The sequence below is a fragment of the Oncorhynchus mykiss genome, chromosome 17 (assembly GCF_057628025.1).
Source record: "Oncorhynchus mykiss isolate SJ-2025 chromosome 17, ASM5762802v1, whole genome shotgun sequence".
Lineage (NCBI taxonomy): Eukaryota > Metazoa > Chordata > Actinopteri > Salmoniformes > Salmonidae > Oncorhynchus > Oncorhynchus mykiss.
In genome coordinates this window covers 42,306,180-42,328,911 of record NC_143038.1, presented here as the reverse complement: position 1 = coordinate 42,328,911, position 22,732 = coordinate 42,306,180, and the positions used below count along the sequence as shown (strand labels likewise).

General features: G+C 41.8%; 1 protein-coding gene across 2 annotated transcripts in view; it reads left to right on the top strand.

Moving 5' to 3' along the window:
- LOC110494237 (RNA-binding motif, single-stranded-interacting protein 2) overlaps nucleotides 1–22,732 on the top strand; it is a 58,896-nt gene that overhangs the window by 7,384 nt on the left and 28,780 nt on the right. The window contains exon 2 of one of the 2 annotated variants that reach the window (XM_021569145.3): nucleotides 12,622–12,782. In XM_021569145.3, the coding sequence (XP_021424820.3) occupies nucleotides 12,622–12,782 (161 nt within the window). The remainder of the gene's footprint in view (nucleotides 1–12,621; nucleotides 12,783–22,732) is intronic. The other variant, XM_036950320.2, reaches the window with a different exon arrangement.

Genomic DNA, 22,732 nt, shown 5'->3' with positions numbered 1-22,732 from the left:
CAAGCCCAACAGGAAGAAAAAGATAGAAACAGAGAGCAAAACCGACAGAGTTATATCTAAGGGAGAATGGGTTTGTGCGCTCAGATTTCCTGAAACTATTAAACAACAGTGTGGCCTATAAAATGGTCAGTGAACAGCAGTGTCTTCTATCCCAGGCCATTCTTCTGCCCATCATGGAGGAAGTGGGGAATATATTAAAGTTTGTCTGATATATGGACAGGGAAACTGGAAGCATTTCAGTGTAATGCAGATTGGGTAGCCTAGTCTGAGTGGAAATTGTCAGGTTGGTAGCAGAGGGACTGCTGAAGGAAAACGAGTTGAGGTTTTAGTGTTATCCGGTGTGTGTGTGTGTGTGTGTGTGTGTGTGTGTGTGTGTGTGTGTGTGTGCGTACGTGCGTGCGTGTGTGCGTGTGCCCTGGAAACGAGAGTGGTCACAGGATAAGGTAACTATTATGTGTTAGTCTGAGGTGGCTGCATGGTCAGAGAGACAGGTTGGAAACCCAGACCCACTTCCCTACAGACAAAGATAGCCAAGCTAGACTGTGTGAATGTAACAAGTACCTTTGTGAATGAGTTCATTACAAGCAGAAAGCTACAGGCTATTTAGCCACTAGGTCTGGTATGATGGAATTACAGGCTCTGTAGCCACTAAGTTTGGTATGATGGAATTACAGGCTCTGTAGCCACTAGGTTTGGTGTGACGGAAGCAGCTCCAGTCTACTCAACATCACACATACTTGCTGTGGTCATAATCCCTCATTTTGGGAAATGGAGAGCAATTAGATTGCTTTGATCGTCCACAGTAACTGTGTGTGTAGCCCTAGTTAAAGGTTACTGTAGAAATCATGTTCCTATAAAGATGTGGGCACACCATTTCTGCAGGTTTTCTATTCTACATAGGACACACACAAACGCACCGACATTCATTTCTAGAGTTACGAATATATAATGATCAGTATTCATGTGTTCATTACAAAAAAAGAGTGAGAAAGGTATTTGCTGGAAAATGATTGCACACCGTTAACACCAAGTGGGTGCACTGGTGTGTGTGGTGTAGTGTGCAATGTTCCCTCTAAACTGCATGCGTGCTGGGGCGCGCAGCTCCCCGGGACTGCTACACAGAAGAAATATCAGCTTGCGTAGAGAAGCACGAGATTGAACTTCACTCAACTTTCTAGTTCCCCGTTCGTTTTCCCCTTTAGTTTCCCTCTACAGTGAGAATTGTGATCGAATCAACGCAATATACTGATTGCAACATATCGAAACAAAACAAACTATGCAAGAGATTTTCTTGTAGGCAGCGTGCATTGGAGTAGGATTTTATTACATTGACAGGCATGACCCATACTCTACCAAACTGGTGCTCCATAACCAATCAGAGCTGCAGTCTCCCTATATGCAAATAGACCATTGCCATATATGGATCTGTGCCATTCACTTTGAACAGGACTGTGTTCACAGTATGAGTGGTCGTGAGCTGTGCCTGTTTTGAGATCAAAGCGAGAGCTGCATGTAGCCAGTGTGCACATTTGTTCATATTCTTTGCTATTAAGTGAGTTATTAGCCCAGTTATAGCTAATTTCTAGTCAGCAATGGGGGGGGGGTGGTTTCTTCCTCCGAGAGCACAAAACATATGCATTTCTAGCCATCCTTGAAAAACGAGTCAGGTTAACAGCTTTTTTATGTCTTAAAGGTAAGCTAAGTAGCCATTAGGCAGAGGTTAGCACAATTTGTCTGATTCTCGGTAATAATGTTATGGGATATAAATGAATTTTATTTTGTAAAGTGGTTTCTTGCATCAAGCAACACAATATTTTCGGTCACCTCCTTATCTGAAGGACAAGTTGATAAACAGGTTAATGTCAAGCCATGCATGTTTTTTTTCCCAAAAGTCTCATGAAATGTAGGCCTATGTTGAACACCGCACATTGGCTGCTACTGTTGGCTGAATGATAGAACAGCTATTTCCATGTTAATATATTATGGGATGCATTTTCTCCCATTGTTTTTGATGTTAGTTCACTCTGATAGGTCTACATCATGAACAAATAGCCACAGTAGCCTACTTGGCCACTGTTATAACTAAAGTGGGTACAGCCTCAATGATCACAGTAAACGCACACCAAAAGTTGCACAGAATTTTCAAATCTGCTCTGTGGTTGTATAGTGTGTGTGTGTGTGTGTGTGTGTGTGTGTGTGTGTGTGTGTGTGTGTGTGTGTGTGTGTGTGTGTGTGTGTGTGTGTGTGTGTGTGTGTGTGAGGGAAAGAGAGAGAGAGGGGGGGGGGGGGGGGGGAGAAAGGGAGAGAGTGAAGGGGAGATTAAAACTTCCCCATCTTTTTGTGTTTTAATTTGACCAGGGCATGCCCACATGTCATCTAACATGAGCAAATACAGAGAATCTTTTCAGGTTGAATCAGCATTGGAGGACCTGGAGAAATGAGCCTGCGCCTGGGCTTCAGGGGGTTCAGTGGCGGCTCATATGGGGGGGATATCTCCTTTTTTTTGTTCAGGGGACACAAAGGGGGACATTGTGTCCCTGTGGATGAGGTGTAATTAGCGAGATTCGGCCCCTGCTCTTAACTCGCCCCTCTGTGTCTCGACCCCCCCCCCACTGAGGTATTCCTAAACATGGGGAGTTTGATCTGTAGACAAATTGACCCATTGTCCCCCTGGTGCAGTTCGTCCACTGAGCCTGGCCTAATTAGAACCCCTTCAGGAGACAAGCAGGGAACAGGAGAGGGCCTCTATAGGAGAGCAATACTATAGGCAGTATTCTACAAAACACCTTGGAATAGGCTATTGCAGAGGCGCTGGCACGGATGAAGAATATTTGTTATTTTTCATTAGTCAAACGACACGTGGCGGTTCGATTGGGAAGGTGAATGGAATGCTTCAGTTGTCTTAAGAAATGGCATTAAACACCGCAACAGATCTCAAGGAACTACACTGGACTTTGTGCAAACTGGAAACCGCATATCCTGACTCCGCATTTATTGTAGCTGGGGACTTTAATAAAGCAAATCTATGGAAAACGCTATTGAAGTTCTATCAACACATCGCCTGCACTACTCGCTCATCAAGAATTTTTGACCATTGCTACTCCCCCTTCCGGGATGGCTACAATGCCCTCCCCCACCCGCCCTTCAGCAAATCAGATCACTCCTCCATTCTGCTCCTCCCTTCCTATAGACAGAAACTTAAACAGGAAGTACCCGTGGTAAATACTGTTCAACTTTGGTCTGACCAATCAGAATCTATGCTTCAAGATTGTTTTGATCACACATCTTGGGATATGTTCCAGGTTGCCCCTGAGAATAATATTGACATATACACTGGCTCTGTGATTGAGTTAATCGGGAAGTGTATAATGGACGTTGTTCCCACTGTGACGATTAGAACTTATCCAAACCAAAAACAGTGGATATATGGCAGCATTTACGCAAAACTGAAAGCGGGAACTATCGCATTTAACCACAGCAAGGTGACTGGGAACATGGATGAGTACAAACAGTCCAGCTATGCCCTCTGTAAGGCAATCATACAAGCAAAAAGTCAGTAAAGAGACAAAGTGGAGTCACAATTCAACGGCTCAGACACAAGACATACGTTTTAGGGACTCCAGACAATCATGGATTATAAAGGGAAAACCAGCCATGTTGTAGACATCGATGCCTTGCTCCCGGAGAAGCTAAACACCTTCTTCGCACACTTTGAGGAAAACACAATGACCACCGCCACTCACGAGGACTGTGAGCTCCTGTTCTCCGTGGCTGTGGCCAATGTGAGTAAGACATTTGAGGGTGTTAACCCTTGCAAGGCTGCCAGCCCAGACGGAATCCCTAGCCGCATCCTCAGAGTATGTGCCAACCAGCTGGCTGGAGTGTTTATGCACATATTTAATCTCTCTCTATCCAGTCTATTGTCCCCACTTGCTTCAAGATGTCCACCATTGTTCCTGTACCCAAGAAAGCAAAGTTAACTAAACTAAATGACTATCGCCCTGTAGCACTCACTTCTGTCATCAGGAAGTGCTTTGAGAGGCTAGTTAAGGATCATATCACCTCCACCTTACCCGACACCCTAGACCCACTATAGTTTCCATATCTCCACAACAGATCCACGGATGATGCAATCACATTCGCCTTTGCACTGCACACTGCCCTATCCCATCTGGACAAGAGGAATACCTATGTAAGAATGCTGTTCATCAACTACAGCTCAGCCTTCAACACCATAGTGCCCTCCAAGCTCATCACTAAGCCTGGGGTCCTGGGTCTGAACTAGAGGCTGACCGATTAATCAGCATGGCCGATTAATTAGGGCCGATTTCAATCGTTTCATAACAATCGGTATTCTGCATTTTTGGACGCCGATTATGACCGATTACATTGCATTCCACGAAGAAACTGCGTGGCAGGCAGACCACCTGTTACATGAGTGCAGCAAGAAGCCAAGGTAAGTTGCTAGCTAGCATTAAACTTATCTTATAAAAAACAATCAATCTTCACAAAGTCACTAGTTAACTACACATGGTTGATGATATTACTAGGTTAACTAGCTTGTCCTGCGTTGGATATAATCAATGCTGTGCCTGTTAATTTATCATCGAATCAGCCTCATTTGCCAAAAGGGGGATGATTTAACAAATGCGCATTCGCGAAAAAATCACAATCGTTGCACAAATGTACCTAACCATAAACATCAATGCCTTTCTTAAAATCAATACACAGAAGTATATTTTTTTAAACCTGCATATTTAGTTAAAATAAATTCATGTTAGCAGGCAATATTAACTAGGGAAATTGTGTCACTTCTCTTGCGTTCATTGCACGCAGAGTTGGGGTATATGCAACAGTTTGGGCCACATGGCTCGTTGTGAATTAATTTGTCAGTATTTTACATAATTATGACATAACATTGAAGGTTGTGCAATGTAGCAGCAATATTTAGACTCAGGTTTGCCACCCATTCAATAAAATACGGAATGGTTCCGTATTTCACTGAAAGAATAAACCTTTTGTTTTCGAAATGATCGTTTCCTGATTTGACCATATTAATGACCAAAGGCTCGTATTTCTGTGTTTATTAAATTATAATTAAGTCTATGATTTGATATTTTATAGAGCAGTCTGACTGAGCGGTGGTAGGCTGCAGCAGGCTTGTAAGCTTCATTCAAACTTTACTACGTTTGCCAGCAGCTCTTAGCAATGCTTGATTCACAGCTCTGTTTATGACTTCAAGACAATCAACTCCTGAGATTAGTATGGCAATAATAAAGTGCCTATTAGAACATCCAATAGTCAAAGGTATATGAAATACAAATAGTATAGAGAGAAATAGTCAACGCGTTAATAATTCCGATAGTAACTACAACCTAAAACTTCTTAACTTGGAATATTGAACCACCAGCTTTCATATGTTCTCATGTTCTGAGCAAGGAACTTAAACGTTAGCTTTTTTACATGGCACATATTGCACTTTTACTTTCTTCTCCAACACTGTGTTTTTGCATTATTTAAACCAAATTGAGCATGTTTCATTACTTATTTGAGACTAAATAGATGTTATTTATGTATTATATTAAGTTAAAATAAAAGTGTTAATTCAGTATTGTTGTAATTGTCATTATTACAAAAATATATACAAATCGGCCAATTAATCGGTATCGGCTTTTTTGGTCCTCCAATAATCAGTATCGGTATCGGCGTTGAAAAATCATAATCCGTCGACCTCTAGTCTGAACCCTGCCCTGTGCAACTGGGTCCTGGACATCCTGATGGGCCGACCCCAGGTGTTGAAGGTAGGCAATAATCACCCATGACTACATGGCCACACACATCTCCAACTCAATCATCAAGTTTGCAGACGACACAACAGTGGTAGGCTTGATTACCAACAACGACGAGACAGCCTACAGGGTGGAGGTGAGGACCCTGGCAGAGTGGTGCCAGGAAAATAACCTTTCCCTCAATGTCAACAAAATGAAGGAGCTGATCGTGGACTTCAGGAAATAGCAGAGGGAGCACTCCTCCATCCACATCAATAGGGCCGCTGTGGAATGTGTAAGAAGTAAAAAGCTTCAAGTTCCTCAGCGTGCACATCACTAACAACCTGAAATGGTCCATCCACACAGGCAGTCTGGTGACGTAGGCGCAACAGCGCCTCTTCAACCTTAGGAGGCTGAAGGAATTTGGCTTGGCCCCTAAGACCCTCATGAACTTCTACAAATGCACCATTGAGAGCATCCTGTCAGACTGTATCATCACCTGGTATGGCAACTGTACAGTCCGCAACTGCAGGGCTCTCTAGAGGAAGGTGCGCTCAGCCCAACGCATCCCTGGGGACACACTGCCTGCCCCACAGGACATCTACTGCAACCGGTGTCACAGGAACGCCAAGAAGATCATTAAGGACCTCGGGCACCGGAACCACATCCTGTTCAAAGTGATACCATGAAGAAGGCAGAGACAGTACAAGTGCACCAAAGCTGGGACCGAGAGACTGAAAAACAGCTTCTATCTCCAGGCCATCAGACTTAAATTGTCACCACTAGCCAGCCTCCGCCCAGTACCCTGCCTTGAACTTTAGTCACTGGTAGTCCATCCTGCACCTTAGAGACTGCTTCCCTATGTACATAGTCATTGAACACTGGTCACTTTAATAATGTTTACATACTGTTTTTCCCACTTCATACAGATCCTTCAGGAACTATTCATACCTCTTGACTTATTCAACATTGTGTTGTGTTACAGCCTGAATTCAAAATGGATGACATATATATTTTTCTCATCCATCTACAGACAATACCCCATAATTACAAAGTAAAAACGTTTTTAGACATTTTTGCAAATGTATTGAACATGAAATACAGAAATATCTAATTTACATACTGCAAGTATTCACACCCCTGAGTCAATACTTTGTAGAAGCACCTTTGTCAGTGATTACAGCTGTGAGTCTTTCTGGGTAAGTCTCTAGGAGATTTCCACACCTGTGCAACATTTTTCAATTAGTCTTTTTTTTAATTCTTTAACTTCTCTAGAGTAGGGGGCAACATTTGGAATTTTGGATGAAAAGCGTGCCCAAATTAAACTGCCTTCCACTCAGGCCCAGAAGATAGGATATGCACATATTGGTATATTTGGATAGGAAACACTCTACACTTTCCAAAACTGTTAAAATAGTGTCTGTGAGTATAACATAACTGATTTGGCAGGTGAAAACCTGAGAAAAATCCATTCAGGAAGTATAATTTTTTGTTGTTGTAGGTTTCTATTCAATGCCTTTACAGTATCCATTGACTTAGGACTCAAATTGCAGTTCCTATGCATTCCACTAGATGTCAACAGTCTTTAGAAATTGCTTCAGGCTGAGGGAGTAAGAGCAGTCTGAATGAGTGGACCCTGCCGTTTCACAGAGCTTTTTCATGCGCACGACCGATAGAGTGTCTTTCTTGTTTACCTTTTAAATTGACGACGTTATTGTCCGGTTAAACTATTATCGATTATTTAGGCTAAAAACAACCTGAGGATTGAATATAAACATCGTTTGACATGTTTCTATGAACTTTACGGATACAATTTGGATTTTTTTGTCTGCCTGTTGTGACTGCGTTTGAGCCTGTGGATTACTGAAGAAAACACGCAAAGAAATGCCGGTTTTCGGATATAAAGAGAGACTTTATTGAACAAAAGGAGCATTTATTGAATAAACTAATGTCTTCTGAGTGCAACCATATGAAGATCATCAAAGGTAAGTGATTAATTGTATCTCTATTTCTGACTTGTGTAACTCTTCTACTTGGCTGGTTACTGTTTGTAATGATTTGTCTGCTAGGCTATGTTCTCAAATAATTGTAAGGTATGCTTTTGCCGTAAAGCATTTTTTCAATTGGACACCGTGGTTGGATTCACAAGAAGTTCATCTTTAAACCTATGTAAAATAGTTGTATCTTTTCTGAATTTTTATAATGAGTATTTCTGTATTTGAATTTGGCGCTCTGCAATCTCACTGGATGTTGGCCAGGTGGGACGCTAGCGTCCCACATACCCTAGAGATGTTTTAAGCTCTTTCAAATTGGTTGTTGATCATTGCTAAACAACGATTTTCAGGTCTTGCCATTAATTTTCTATTAGATTTAAGTCAAAACTGTAACTCAGCCTCTCAGGAACATTCACTATCTTCTTGGTAAGCAACTCCCATGTAGATTTGGCCTTGTATTTGAGGTTATTTACCTGCTGAAAGGTGAATTAACATCCCAGTGTCTGGTAAAAAGCATAGTGAACCAGGTTTTCCTCTAGGATTTTGCCTGTGCATAGCTCAATTCCATAATTTTTTTTCCTGAAAAACTCCCCAGTCCTTGACGATTACAAGCATACCCATACCAAGATGCAGCCACCACTATGCTTGAAAATATGGAGAGTGGTACACTATGTGTTTTATTGGGTTTGCCTTAAACATAACACTTTGTATTCAGGACAAAAAGTGAATTGCTTTGCCACATTATTTGCATAATTACTTTAGTGCCTTGTTGCAAACAGGATACATGTTTTAGAATATTTGTATTCTGTACAAGCTTCCTTCTTTTCCCTCTGTCAGTTAAGTTAGTATTCTGGAGTAACTACAATGTTGGGGGGGGGGGGGGGGGGGGGTACAGCGATGAAAAAGTTAATCCAAAATCATGATAAACACTATTATTATTGAGTCCATGCAACTTATTTTGCGACTTGTTAATTAACATTTTACTCCTGAACTTATTTAGGCGTGCCATAAATAAAAGGGTTGAATACTTATTGATTCAAAATATTTATGAATTAGCAAAAATGTCTTAAAACATAATTCCACTTTGACATTATGGGGTCTTTTGTGTAGGCCAGTGACAGAAAAACATCTAAATTTGATCCATTTTAAATGCAGGCTGACATCTTTCTGAAAGCAATGTATGTACAGTAAATACTGTTTTCTAGTCAAGTCCCATCCTATATAACTACTGCTGTACCCACATTTTGTATTCATATACTGTGAATATACACTACCGGTCAAAAGTTTTAGAACACCTACTCATTCAAGGGTTTGTGTTTATTCTTACAATTTTCTACATTGTAGAATAATAGTGAAGACATCAACACTAGGAAATAACACATATACAGTACATGTAGTAACTAAAAAAGTGTTAAACAAATGCACTTATATTTTATATTGCTGCAAAGAAACCACTACTAAAGGACACCAATAAGAAGAAGAGACTAGACCGGTGGAATTTTGTCCTTTGGTCTGGAGTCCAAATTGGAGATTCTTGGTTCCAACTGCATGGAGGAGGAGTTGTTATGGTATGGGGTGCTTTGCTGTGACACTGTCTGTGATTTATTTATAATTCTTGGCACACTTAACCAGCACGGCTACCACAGCATTCAGCTGCGATACGCCATCCCATCTTGTACGGGCTTTGTTTTTCAACAGGACAATGACCCAACACACCTACAGGCTGTGTAAGGGCTATTATACTAAGAAGGAGAGTGATGGAGTGCTGCATCAAATGACCTGGCCTCCACAATCCCCCGACCTCAACCAAATTGATATGGTTTGGGGTGAGTGAAGGAAAAGCAGCCAACAAGTGCTCAGCATATGTGGGAACTCCTTCAAGGCTGTTGGAAAATCATTCCAGGTGAAGCTGGTTGAGAGAATGCCAAGAGTTTGCAAAGCAGTCAGCAAGGCAATAGGTGGCTTTTTGAAGCTTTTTGATTTGTTCAACACTTTTTTGGTTACTTCATTATTCCATATGTGTTATTTCATAGTTTTGATGTCTTCACTATTATTCTACAACATAGAAAATAGTAAAAATAAAGAAAAACCCTTGAATGAGTAGTTGTTCGAAGACTTTTGACTGGTAGTGTATAGGAGACTAATGTCTATAGACACACCATCATGTCCATACATATTTACTGTATATTCCGGACTCTGACATTGCTCGTTGTAATATTTCTTAATTATTTTATTTTTTAGGGCTTTGTGTGTATTGCTTAGTATTTTTAGGTAGTTGGAGCTAGGGACACACTGTATGTATTTTGCTACACCCATGATAACATCTTCAAAATATGTGTATGTGACCAATAAAATTAGATTTTTAAAACACGAGTTGATACATACACATACACGAATGAGCACACACACACACACACACACACACACACACACACACACACACACACACACACACACACACTCTCATTAAATCTTCCACAATAACAAACGGTCACAGCCTCTAGCCACTGGTGTTTATGTACTGTTGAAGGAATGTTTATTTGAGATTGTTAAAAGCATCGTGTAACGTTGTTGTGCTAAAATTGTATTATTGCGTCAATATACTTGTTTTGGAAACGGCTCTCTTTCCTGGGAAGCAACTTCAGTCAATCTCCAACTTAATGAAAGAAAACAACGCTACTCAAACCATTATTACTGCCATAAGAAAACGATTTCACTTAACAGTTGTGAAATAAAAAATAGTGGATTCAAGTGAAGCTAAAACATTTACTCTTGAATCCAACTATTCCAGACTCATTCATGGGAAACTGTGATGCTTTGCCTATTGGGAAAGAGCTCTTCAAATCAAATCAAATTGTATTTGTCACATACACATGTTTAGCAGATGTTAGCAGATGTTATTGTGGCTGTAGTTTGTGTGTAGTGACTCAGTGTGTTGAATAACTGATCCTCCCCATAGGCTATTTTAGCACCACTCAGAATGCTGCTAAAGTGCTATAGGGAGAGTTGTTTATAGGCTGCATTAAGCAGCTTGTTATAAACAGTTATAGCGGGTCAGAGAAGGCTGCTCTTCTGTGCTAGGCTCAGCTGACAGGAAACTCTTCCCAAAAGAGTGTTTTGTTAATCATCGCTGGGAGCTCTCCTGTCTCCTCGTTTCCCCTTTGCTGTGACATATTTAAGTAACCACGGTGCTCATGACTGTATGGACCTTGGACCTATTGTGGACTGAGCTGACCTCACAGTTCTAATTGTTTACTATTTTGGCACCTTTTTAGGGAGTCGAGCAAAGGTTAGCTATGCTGTATTGTTGAGGACACAATTGTCTTAGGGAGGCATGAGAGGGAAATGTCTAAACAACTGAGTTGAACCTGTGGGTGTTGTGGAATAGGCCCGACCGGATGTTTGTGTTGTGTTTTGAAGCACTCCCTTTATACAGAGAGTGTGGTATGGGAGAAAAGACAGCCCATGACTTCTCACGAAGAACGAAAGATAGAAAGTGTTTACACACGTCACAGAATTCAGCGCCATCAAACTAAGCAAATATTGGTGTATGTTGTTCTTTGACTCATTGGGTTTCGCTGTGCAAAGCCGAGGAATTTTCCGCGGTTTGGAAATTGATAGAGAAAAAAGGAGCAGTTGCCCAATATGGAGTAAGCAGAAAGAGGCCCGTTTTCCCAATATGCCCTAGGCAGAAAGAGGCCCCACGTTCACTTCAGAATGCAGTATTGGTGAATTTTGACATGAAGGCTGTGTTCTATCGTTTTACACTGCTCTCACACAATTGCCTGTCTCTTGACCCACCATTTGTATTTGTTAAAAACCGTCCTTTTGAACGGTAACAGCTATAACAATTAAAAGCATGCTATGAATAATTTATGAAAATATAAAGTTCCTGAACTGGTCTCCCGAGTGGCACGGTGGTCTGTCACTGCATCTCAGTACTAGCTGTGCCACTAGAGATTCTGGGTTCGAAATTCTGACTATGCTGCATTCTGGTTGGCGATACAACCTTACAGCCTACACGTGTTGCGACAAGGATCTGTTCGGTATACAATTGGCCCAGCTTCGACCGGTTTAGGTGAGGGTTTCGCCAGCAGGGATGTCCTTGTCCCATCGCGCACTAGCGTCTCCTGTGGTGAGCCGGGCGCAGTGCACGCTGACAATGTCTCCAGGTGCACTTTGTTTCCTCCAACGCATTTGTGCTGCTGGCTTTCGGGTTAAGTGGGTGTTGTGACAGGAAGCAGTGCGGCATGGTTGGGTTGTGTTTCAGAGAACGCACGGCTCTCGACCTTTGATTCTCCCGAGTCCGTACGGGAGTTGCAGTGGTGAGGCAAGCCTGTAACTACCCATTGTAACCACGAAATTGGGGAGAAAAAGGGGTAAAAGTTACCAAAAGGGTAAATAAAAAGTACCTGAACTGAATACACACCCACACATATTCTTAACCACCTAGAAAGAGAGGAATCTACCAACTCCCACTCCCACCCTTTTATTAGATTCTCCAATTCCACAATCACGACTTTAAATTGTTTATTATCTTTGTGGTCCAGCAGAAGACCTGAGGAGCGTTAGTGCCTGGGCCTCAAAGCCAATCCATTGCTGATTCTCATTCTTCCCCTCTAATTAAGGGTCGATTTAGACCTGGGACACCAGGTGGGTGCAATTATCAGGTAGAACAGTAGTTCCTCTGACCTCCAGGCTTGGATTTGAATAGCCCTGACTTATAACCGTCTCTCTCTCCCTCTCACTCTCTCTTGTTTTCAGCATACGTATGTTGTCCTATATAACCGTCTCTCTCTCCCTCTCTGTGTTCTCAGCATGCGTATGTGTCCTATATCATTGTCTCTCTCTGTTTCCAGCAGGCCTATGTGTCCTCCGGCCACCAGATGGCACCCCCCAGTCCCAACACCAACAGCAACAACAGTGGCGGGGGAGGGGAACAACTGAGTAAAACTAACCTGTACATCCGTGGTCTTCACCCCGGGACCACAGACCAGGACCTGGTCAAGCTATGCCAGCCGTAAGTCTTCTTCTCCTCCTCATTGTCTGCCTTCGTTTACACGGGTAGGGTGAAGTTTCCCCTAGACCACATTTGTCAGACCCATTCCACAGAGGGCTGAGTTTATGCGGGGTTTCACTCCTCCCTTGATCGATGAATTAAAGTCACTTATTAGTAAGGAACTCCTCTCACCTCATTGTCTAGGTCTTAATTGAAAGGAAAAACCAAAAACCAGCAGACATCAGGCCCTCCATATAATTTGTTTGACACCCCTGCCCTAGACGCTGATGTAGAAGAAGAGTTCTTTATTAATCCTTACAAAATGGAAAAGTGTCTTCTTCTGTACCTAACCCCCTGATATACCCACACACAAACACACATTTAGGTTAGGAGTATGGTGAAATAGCCCCTTAGACACATCTAAGATCATTTTTGTATTTTCATCATGGTAGTTAGGGTTAGGATGGGAGCAGGAAGCTGATCCTAGATCTGTGTCCACGGGTGACTTCTACCTGGAGCTTTTCAACAGGTGCTGCTTTGCCACAAAGTGGCGACAGTTATTACTATCAGGCTACCTCCATATTCAGTAAGCCTACCCTCAGATCAGAACTTGTTGACTTTGCTGCATTATGGTTGGCGATACAACCTACACGTGTTGCAACAAGGATTGTGGCTGGATATTGCTTACTCTCAGGGCTGCCATGTCACATTTGGCGAAGGTTGCCCCTGACGCATGCACTGACCAAGGCCGTCAATTGTTTCAGGTACAATGCACATTACAGACTCACAATATAAGTGCTGAAAGTAAAAGACTTGTGTCAGCAGCAGTGCTACAGTTTGGGTGGTGCTGCTCAGCCTTTGGCAGAGTTGGAAGGGCATGGATGTTAACTTCATAACAACCTATTCTTTAGAATCACATCATTTACATAATGACACTATGAACATCAAATGTAATCAAGTGGGTGTTTCATAGAATTGATACCTAGGTTACTTTCTGAATGTAATCCGTTACTAGTTACCTATGAAATTGTAATCAGTAACATAACTTTTGGATTACCCAAACTCAGTAACGTAATCTGATTACAGTTACTTTTGGATTACTTTCCCCTTTAGAGGCATTAAAATAAGACTAAAAGGATCCATCAAATGCATTTTTGTGTAATCATAGTAGTCTCTGACTTGTGGTCAGACTCGCTCAGGTGGAACAAACTTAAACTTGAATTGAATGTCATTGAGAAAACAGAAAGGTGTCAATGTACATCCTTTCTGAATTTAAAAGTAATTATATTGTTTTTTCAAAAATATCAAATCTGATTACAATATATTTGCTGGTAACGTAACTGATTAGTTTGTTTTTTTAACTGATTACATGTAATCAGTTTCTCCCCAACCCTGCCCCCGGAAAAAAACTGTATTCACCCCAGTCCAAATGAAGAATTTGAATCAGTTTTTAGCAAGTGTGTATCTGTCCGTTTGAAATGTGTGTGAAGAAAAAAACAGGGGATTAAACACAGATAGAAACAGAGAAGAAAATAAATAGAGGTTAACGGGAAGGAGAGAAGGAGAGAAGAGGAAAACTAGATCACACACCCAACAAGTTACCGCCTACAAACAACACACACACTTATACTGCTCTCTCTCTCTCTCTCTCTCTCTCTCTCTCTCTCTCTCTCTCTCTCTCTCTCTCTCTCTCTCTCTCTCTCTCTCTCTCTCTCTCTCTCTCTCTCTCTCTCTCTCTCTCTCTCTCTCTCTCTCTCTCTCTCTCTCTCTCTCTCTCTCTCTCTCTCTCTCTCTCTCTCTCTCTCTCTCTCTCTCTCTCATCCTAGAAGCGTTTCCCTATAGTTCCTCACTCCAGCAGTAGTGTAACAGTCACACTCTCCTGTAGAAGAAACCAGTGGAGTATTGCAGATAGATAACGAACTGGTTTGGCTCATGCAAGTCAGGGCTGATCATTGTGTTCCAGGAATTATTTATTTCTGTAAACATATACTTAAGCTTCTGTGGAGTGGGAGAGAGGTTAGAGGACATCATATTTGCTATATCAGGCCTTTAATTTCCCAGCGGCATGTACTACCTTGACCGTCACTGCCCCCTGGCCGTAATGCCCCCTAAAAAAATCCATGCCTTGCGGCCAAAGTGTCCGTTGTGCCCTTCGGCTGAATATAATAATTAAAATTCCCTCTCTCACTCACATGGCTCTCTCAGATACCTCAATTCTTATTAGCCAATGCCCGTTACGTGATTGGGTCCTTCTCACGGGCATCGCAGCCCTGAAGTAGGCTACTTACTAGTGAAAACAAACCCATCGGGGATGCAATGGCGTGCGTCCTTCTTATCGAATTCCAAGGCGCATTTTGAAGATGTTAGAATAACTGTCCACGTTTACTTTTCCTCAGCCAACAAGATGAGTAACAAACAGCAAAGGGAGCTAGCTTTAGTCAATCTACTATCCCCCATAGTACAAACGTTGACCTATTCTATTGGTCAAGCTGGTCATTCTGTCCGAGGAATAAGTATTCGAAACAGACTCTGGGACAGTTGTGGGACAATAGATCCCACATTAATACATCCACTGTACATTAAAAAAAATGTTTAAAAGCAATGAGACTGATATAACAGATCAGAACGTTTAGCTTAAAATGTTGATAAAGTATTAGGCTATTTCTTCACATTATACGTGCAGCAATACGCACACGGCAGTATGCTTTAAGCTTGAATGTTCCAAAATGAAAGGAACGCAGGAAAACACCGTTCCACAAAGCACAACGCAAATGCGAGTGGTTTCATATGACAGAGATTAAAATATCCTTTATAAAGAGGGAAGATCTAACGAAGCAACAACTTGCATGGGTTGTAAATATGACTAGGATTGTGTATTTTGGCTGCTGAACAATGAAATGAAGTTGAGAACATGAGAGAAATAACCCTACTTGTTTCAATGGTATATGAGGAAATGTTCAGAAAATAATCCCCTTAACATTCCTATGGTCGGCATGCCTCAAATTGACCCCAAAAAATGTCCAGGTTTTAAACAATTTTGTTTCTGGTTAAATAGTAAACTGACTGCCACCGTTCAGAGGCAAGGTGGCTGATTGTTGTGGTGCGCTACAGACACTGGCCTTTCTCTCTTATCTGAATGACAGAATCAAGCCTTTAGACATTAATATGAATTATCCTACATTATATTTGTCATACATGACTGGAGTTTATCAGATACAGTACCAGTCAACAGTTTGGACACACCTACTCATTCAAAGGGTTTCTTTATTTTTGCTATTTTCTACATTGTAGAATAATAGTGAAGACATTAAAACTATGAAATAACACATATGAAATCATGTAGTTACCAAAAAAGGGTTAAACAAATCAAAATATATTTTAGATTATTCAAAGTAGCTACCCTTTGCCTTGATGACAGCTTTGCACACTCTTGGCATTCTCTCAACCAGCTTCACCTGGAATTATTTTACAACAGTCTTGAAGGAGTTCCCACATACACTACCGGTCAAAAGTTTTAAAACACATACTCATTCAAGGGTTTTTCTTTATTTTACAATTTTCTACATTGTCGAATAATAGTGTAGACATCAAAACTATGAAATAACAGGAATAAACAGGAAATAACACAAAAAATTGAGATAACATTACAAACTTGCATAACGTCAATTATCCTCCCAAGTTTAGATAAGAAGAATAACCTCATCCAATGCAATGAAAATGATGTTCGCCTGAAGTGCTGATACTGCTTGATCTGTGGCAGTGGCCTAAAGTACGTAGTCAGGTGTTGTTGCCAGCCATAGCTTTCCACCAGCACCGTACCATCCTCCAGTCCAACCAGCTGTGGGATGTTGATCCCTATCACAGTGCTGTCCTTCACAACACCAGAAATCTCAGACAAAGTGTTCACACTGGTCTTTGTGAAGCGGGGGCAAACTTGATGTGGCCTGTGATCAGGAAGTGAAGGTCCAGACTGTGGTGGAGCAACACAATCTTGTTCTGGTCACTGCAGTTATCACAATTCAGGCCCCCACATGTTTCCCAAGAAGGATAGTGCATCTGCAGACAACAACAAAAGAACATTAAGATAAATAAACATTTGTGCTTGAAATGTGGGGCAGCAATTTTCTCCACAGATTCCTGAAGGAAGACAGCACGACTACACGTACCTTCGGAAAAGAAATACATGTGAGATCAATAAAAGTAGTGCCAATCATGTTGGAGGTAAATTAAATAATCAAAACATGTTGTTTATGCTTTACCTACCAAGTGGTGTCATCGATTCCACATTGCTGCTTTTGTCACATGACAGCAGCTTTCCACCAAAGTTTGTGTGTCCTCCGTGGCGTCCTGGTAATACTATTAATACAATATCCTCTGTGTAGTTTTGATGAAGTTCACAACTCGCTGCAAGTCCTCATGCTTCAGGTGCAACCTTTGCTTGCTTGGGCCAGCTCTCTTTTTGATGGGAGGCATTAGACCATTCTCCTTGTATGACTGGTGGAGGAGAGTTAGGTGTGTTCTACTGATGCTGAAAGACAAATATTTTAGCATTATTATACAATAGATGGCTGTAATCTCCGTCAGACACACCTGGCTAACTTGATGTGTCATGTGTGTGTCGAAGTGGAGTCTTTGTTTAGCTATATAACTAAAGATTAACCATAATCCTAATCCATAGAGTTCTAGGTAATACAAACTGATTGTCATAGCTAGCTAAAGTTAACCAAAATTGGTTCAATGTTAGCTAGTTAGCTAGCTTTAGCTTGCAATGAAAACAACTTTCTGCTAAAATTAGTCAAGTATAACATATGAAACTGGAGCTAGACTCTTATACATGGATGAACGCTTCACGGCAGACTACAACCCCTTTCATTAAATAAGACATCCTGTGTCGTTTCCATTTTGTTTGTACAGCTTGCTTGGCCTGTTGTGTCAAGTCACTCTGGTTCATACTGACAATGCCATAAGAATCAGCTCTTTCTCCCTCTCGTCACGGATGCCACCGTCGCCCGAAAAAAACTGCAGTAGAAAGGATTATCTACACATAACGAGCAGCTCATTTTAGTCAGAAGATGCTACACGGCAGACCAATCCGAAACTCATCTCTCGGCATGTCCAATCTATTCATTATCTCAGCCAATCATGGCTAGCGGGAAGGTTCCTGTCTCTTTTTTTTGTGGCTAAACCAACTAGGTTTGTAATTTAACAACTTTATTGGTATTTACAGTTTGTGTACAAGTTTGTTATTAAGGCACATGAAAGTTCAAATGTTCCAAAAGGCATTTCTGCCAAACAAACACTTTTTTATTTTATTATAAAATGCCTCTCCTGTGAAGTTGTGACTTGCGACATACGACTAGTTTCCTGAAACTAGTCACATATATGTATTTGTGTGTAATTAAAAGTCGCATTAAAGTTTGGCTACATTTTCTGGTGCCTTCCTTCCGTCAGCATTGGTCTGGATAAGACAGACTGTAGCCAATCCTAGACTTTGACATGTAGGCTAATTATTTATCTAAATTTACATACACTTGTGTTTTTCTTAACAGAATAGCTAGTGTTTTTAAGTTTTTCAAATACATTTAATTGGCTATTTTGGTTAATGGCCTCCTCTAGCAGGTGGCCTTGGCAAATTGGGCACCTCTTGAAGGCCAAATGGCCTTGCCCCTAAAATCACGTAATGCCAGGCCTGCCCTATATAGTGCTATAAGGGCACAAGGCGAGACCCAAATGCAGACACAGGAGGCAGATGGTTGAGCTATGATATTTATTACACCAAAAGGGGTAGGAAAAAGGCAGGTCGGGGACTGGCGAGAGTTCATAAACCAGGTCAGACAGTACCAGGGGATAGGCTGGCTCGAGGTCAGGACAGGCAGGATTTGAGTGATCTGGTCCGAGTCCAAACGGTACAAGGGGATAGGCAGGCTCGAGGTCAGATCAGGCAGAGTGGTCAGGCAGGCGGATTCGGCGTCAGGACAGGCAAGGGTCAAAACCAGGAGGGCTAGGAAAAAACAGAGACTGGGAAAAAATAGCACACTAGCGACTCCTTTGGCAACCCAGGCGCAGTGCACGCTGACACGGTCGCCAGGTGCATGGTGTTTCCTCCGACGCATTGGTGCTGCTGGCTTCCGGGTTAAGTGGGTATTGTGACAAGAAGCAGTGCGGCTTGGTTGGGTTGTGTTTTGGATCTTCTTCTCTCCCGAGTCTGTACGGGAGTTGCAGTGATGAGACAAGACTAACTACCAATTGGGGAGAAAAAGGGGTAAAATAAATTATCATTGTTTTTTTGAAAGACTGTTACATTCAGAAAGCCTGGAGATGAATGTGTTGAATGAACAATCAGGAAAGATGGATACATTAGGAACCACGGCCAGAAGCATCAAGGGCATGCATAATGGATGCACACACCATAACATCCAGCCCAAGCACCAGCAAACCACTCCATTCTACTATTATCCCATACCTTCTGAGGAAGTAGTGGGGGCTAATGGACTGGGGTTTACAGGAGGTAGGGGGTCAGGCATGGGAGACTGGGACACAGAAACAACAATGTGGACACACACTGGGTGCATGCCAATTATTTATATTTTATCATAAAAGCGTTGTATTGGTGGAGGCATGGGCTAGTGAGAGTTTCCACCATATTTCCTTTCAAATGATTGAATGGAAGTAGACAAGTGCACACTTTGGAAGAAGAGATCATTTGGATGTAGACACATCCTCTGTTAGTAGGGACCAGTTTGGATGCATCCTGATCTCATTGTTTGGATAAGTGCACAGTGAGTGACCTAGAAATGATTAAGACTTTTTGTACTGCTATTTAAAACAGAATCAGGGACTTAACAGGGAAAGACTGGAGATTGACATCAAGTCGGAGAGGGATGGGTGGATTTGTGTAATATGGGTTGGAGAATGGGATGTTTGTGGGGGTGGGCGGGTGGGTGCAGTGGGGGGGGGTTGACTGAGGAGAAGGCCATCCAGTGAGGGGAAACATAATTGACTTGGAAAAGAATACCATGGCATGCTGGGAAAAGAATGCCACAGGCCTGTAAGTGGGTCAGAGTTGACGTCTAAGACTTTCTTCCCCCCTATCGTCCCCTCCCTACCAACTACTCACACCCTTTACAACAACTGTTGATGAAGTGGAGGTAGGAGGAAGGTCAGAGAGTTACCACCTCACAACCTTTGAACTGTTCGATAGAAGGTCTGACTTTGTCAACAACAACACAAGCCATTTCTCTCTCTCTCACACACACAAACTGTCTCTTTATATAACACTCTTGTAATTCTCTAATTCAAATGTCAGTTATGTTTGTTTTACAGTTTGATACGTGCTTATTGCAGCAGTGTATGGGATGAGGCACTCCAAGTACATTCATGTACAGTGCCTTGCGAAAGTATTCGGCCCCCTTGAACTTTGCGACCTTTTGCCACATTTCAGGCTGCAAACATAAAGATATAAAACTGTATTTTTTTGTGAAGAATCAACAACAAGTGGGACACAATCATGAAGTGGAACGACATTTATTGGATATTTCAAACTTTTTTAACAAATCAAAAACTGAAAAATTCGGCGTGCAAAATTATTCAGCCCCTTTACTTTCAGTGCATCAAACTCTCTCCAGAAGTTCAGTGAGGATCTCTGAATGATCCAATGTTGACCTAAATGACTAATGCTGATAAATACAATCCACCTGTGTGTAATCAAGTCTCCGTATAAATGCACCTGCACTGTGATAGTCTCAGAGGTCCGTTAAAAGCGCAGAGAGCATCTTGAAGAACAAGAAACACACCAGGCATGTCCGAGATACTGTTGTGAAGAAGTTTAAAGCCGGATTTGGATACAAAAAGATTTCCCAAGCTTTAAACATCCCAAGGAGCACTGTGCAAGCGATAATATTGAAATGGAAGGAGTATCAGACCACTGCAAATCTACCAAGACCTGCCGTCCCTCTAAACTTTCAGCTCATACAAGGAGAAGACTGATCAGAGATGCAGCCAAGAGGCCCATGATCACTCTGGATGAACTGCAGAGATCTACAGCTGAGGTGGGAGACTCTGTCCATAGGACAACAATCAGTCGTATATTGCACAAATCTGGCCTTTATGGAAGAGTGGCAAGAAGAAAGCCATTTCTTAAAGATATCCATAAAAAGTGTCGTTTAAAGTTTGCCACAAGCCACCTGGGAGACACACCAAACATGTGGAAGAAGGTGCTCCGGTCAGATGAAACCAAAATTGAACTTTTTGGCAACAATGCAAAACGTTATGTTTGGCGTAAAAGCAACACAGCTGAACACACCATCCCCACTGTCAAACATGGTGGTGGCAGCATCATGGTTTGGGCCTGCTTTTCTTCAGCAGGGACAGGGAAGATGGTTAAAATTGATGGGAAGATGGATGGAGCCAAATACAGGACCATTCTGGAAGAAAACCTGATGGAGTCTGCAAAAGACCTGAGACTGGGACGGAGATTTGTCTTCCAACAAGACAATGATCCAAAACATAAAGCAAAATCTACAATGGAATGGTTCAAAAATAAACATATCCAGGTGTTAGAATGGCCAAGTCAAAGTCCAGACCTGAATCCAATCGAGAATCTGTGGAAAGAACTGAAAACTGCTGTTCACAAATGCTCTCCATCCAACCTCACTGAGCTCAAGCTGTTTTGCAAGGAGGAATGGGAAAAATGTCAGTCTCTCGATGTGCAAAACTGATAGAGACATACCCCAAGCGACTTACAGCTGTAATCGCAGCAAAAGGTGGCGCTACAAAGTATTAACTTAAGGGGGCTGAATAATTTTGCACGCCCAATTTTTCAGTTTTTGATTTGTTAAAAAAGTTTGAAATATCCAATAAATGTCGTTCCACTTCATGATTGTGTCCCACTTGTTGTTGATTCTTCACAAAAAAATACAGTTTTATATCTTTATGTTTGAAGCCTGAAATGTGGCAAAAGGTCGCAAAGTTCAAGGGGGCCGAATACTTTCGCAAGGCACTGTAATATGAGGATATCAAAGGAGGAATGGAATTAATGTATCCCCAAAAAATCAGAGCCTTTAACCATGCAATATAATTAATAGTAATAGGATTTTCTTTACTTGCAGTATTGGCTATGTGTTTGATCAACATATAGCTTTCCTATCAACAGTTGAGCCATGCTGCCTGTCACGTACAGTATACAGTAGGGTGTAAAAAGATAAATATATATACAATATTTATTTAACCCTTATTTAACTAGACAAATCTTATTTTACAATGACGGCCTACCCCGGTCAAATTCTCCCCTAACCCAGAAGACGCTGGGCAAATTGAGCGCTGCCCTATGGGAATAGGATCTGGAAATAATAGCATATTGCACACCTTGAACTGTCCTCCACTGGCTTATCCACACTCATATGGTGGAGAGCCTACAGATAGATGTAGGATCTTAATTTGATCACCCTGTTGCAGGTTAACTTTCCTGCAATGCAGGACATTTAAAACTTGTAGTGTACTTGATTTTTCCTTACCAAAAATATATCAACCCCTACAAAAATGTCCATTGCAGGATTGCTGTAACAAACTGGCTCAAATTAAGATCCTACAGCTGTCTGTTCACCAAGAAATCGGTATTGGGTGTTTTTGTATGGTTGTGGACATATGGCTGAAGGTAAAAATTGCTCCCTATTCACAAATCTAGGATCAGATTACTTCAACTCCCAATCCTTACCTTAACCAACAGAGGAATGAAAGAAAATCTGCCTCTGTGTCAGTGCTTAGGGGCAACAATCTTACTCCATGTGTGGATGTTAATGCTAACAGCCAGGCTTTAGTGGAGCAGGAGAGAGTGAGAAGAGAGAAGAGAGAGAGATAGATCAGGTTACAGTGTACACTCAGCCCTGGTGCTCTGTCAGGGTCAGCCAATAGAACACCAGCCCCCCTTGCTGACTGCATTACACAGAGACAGTGGAGGGCAGGGCCTCTCTCTC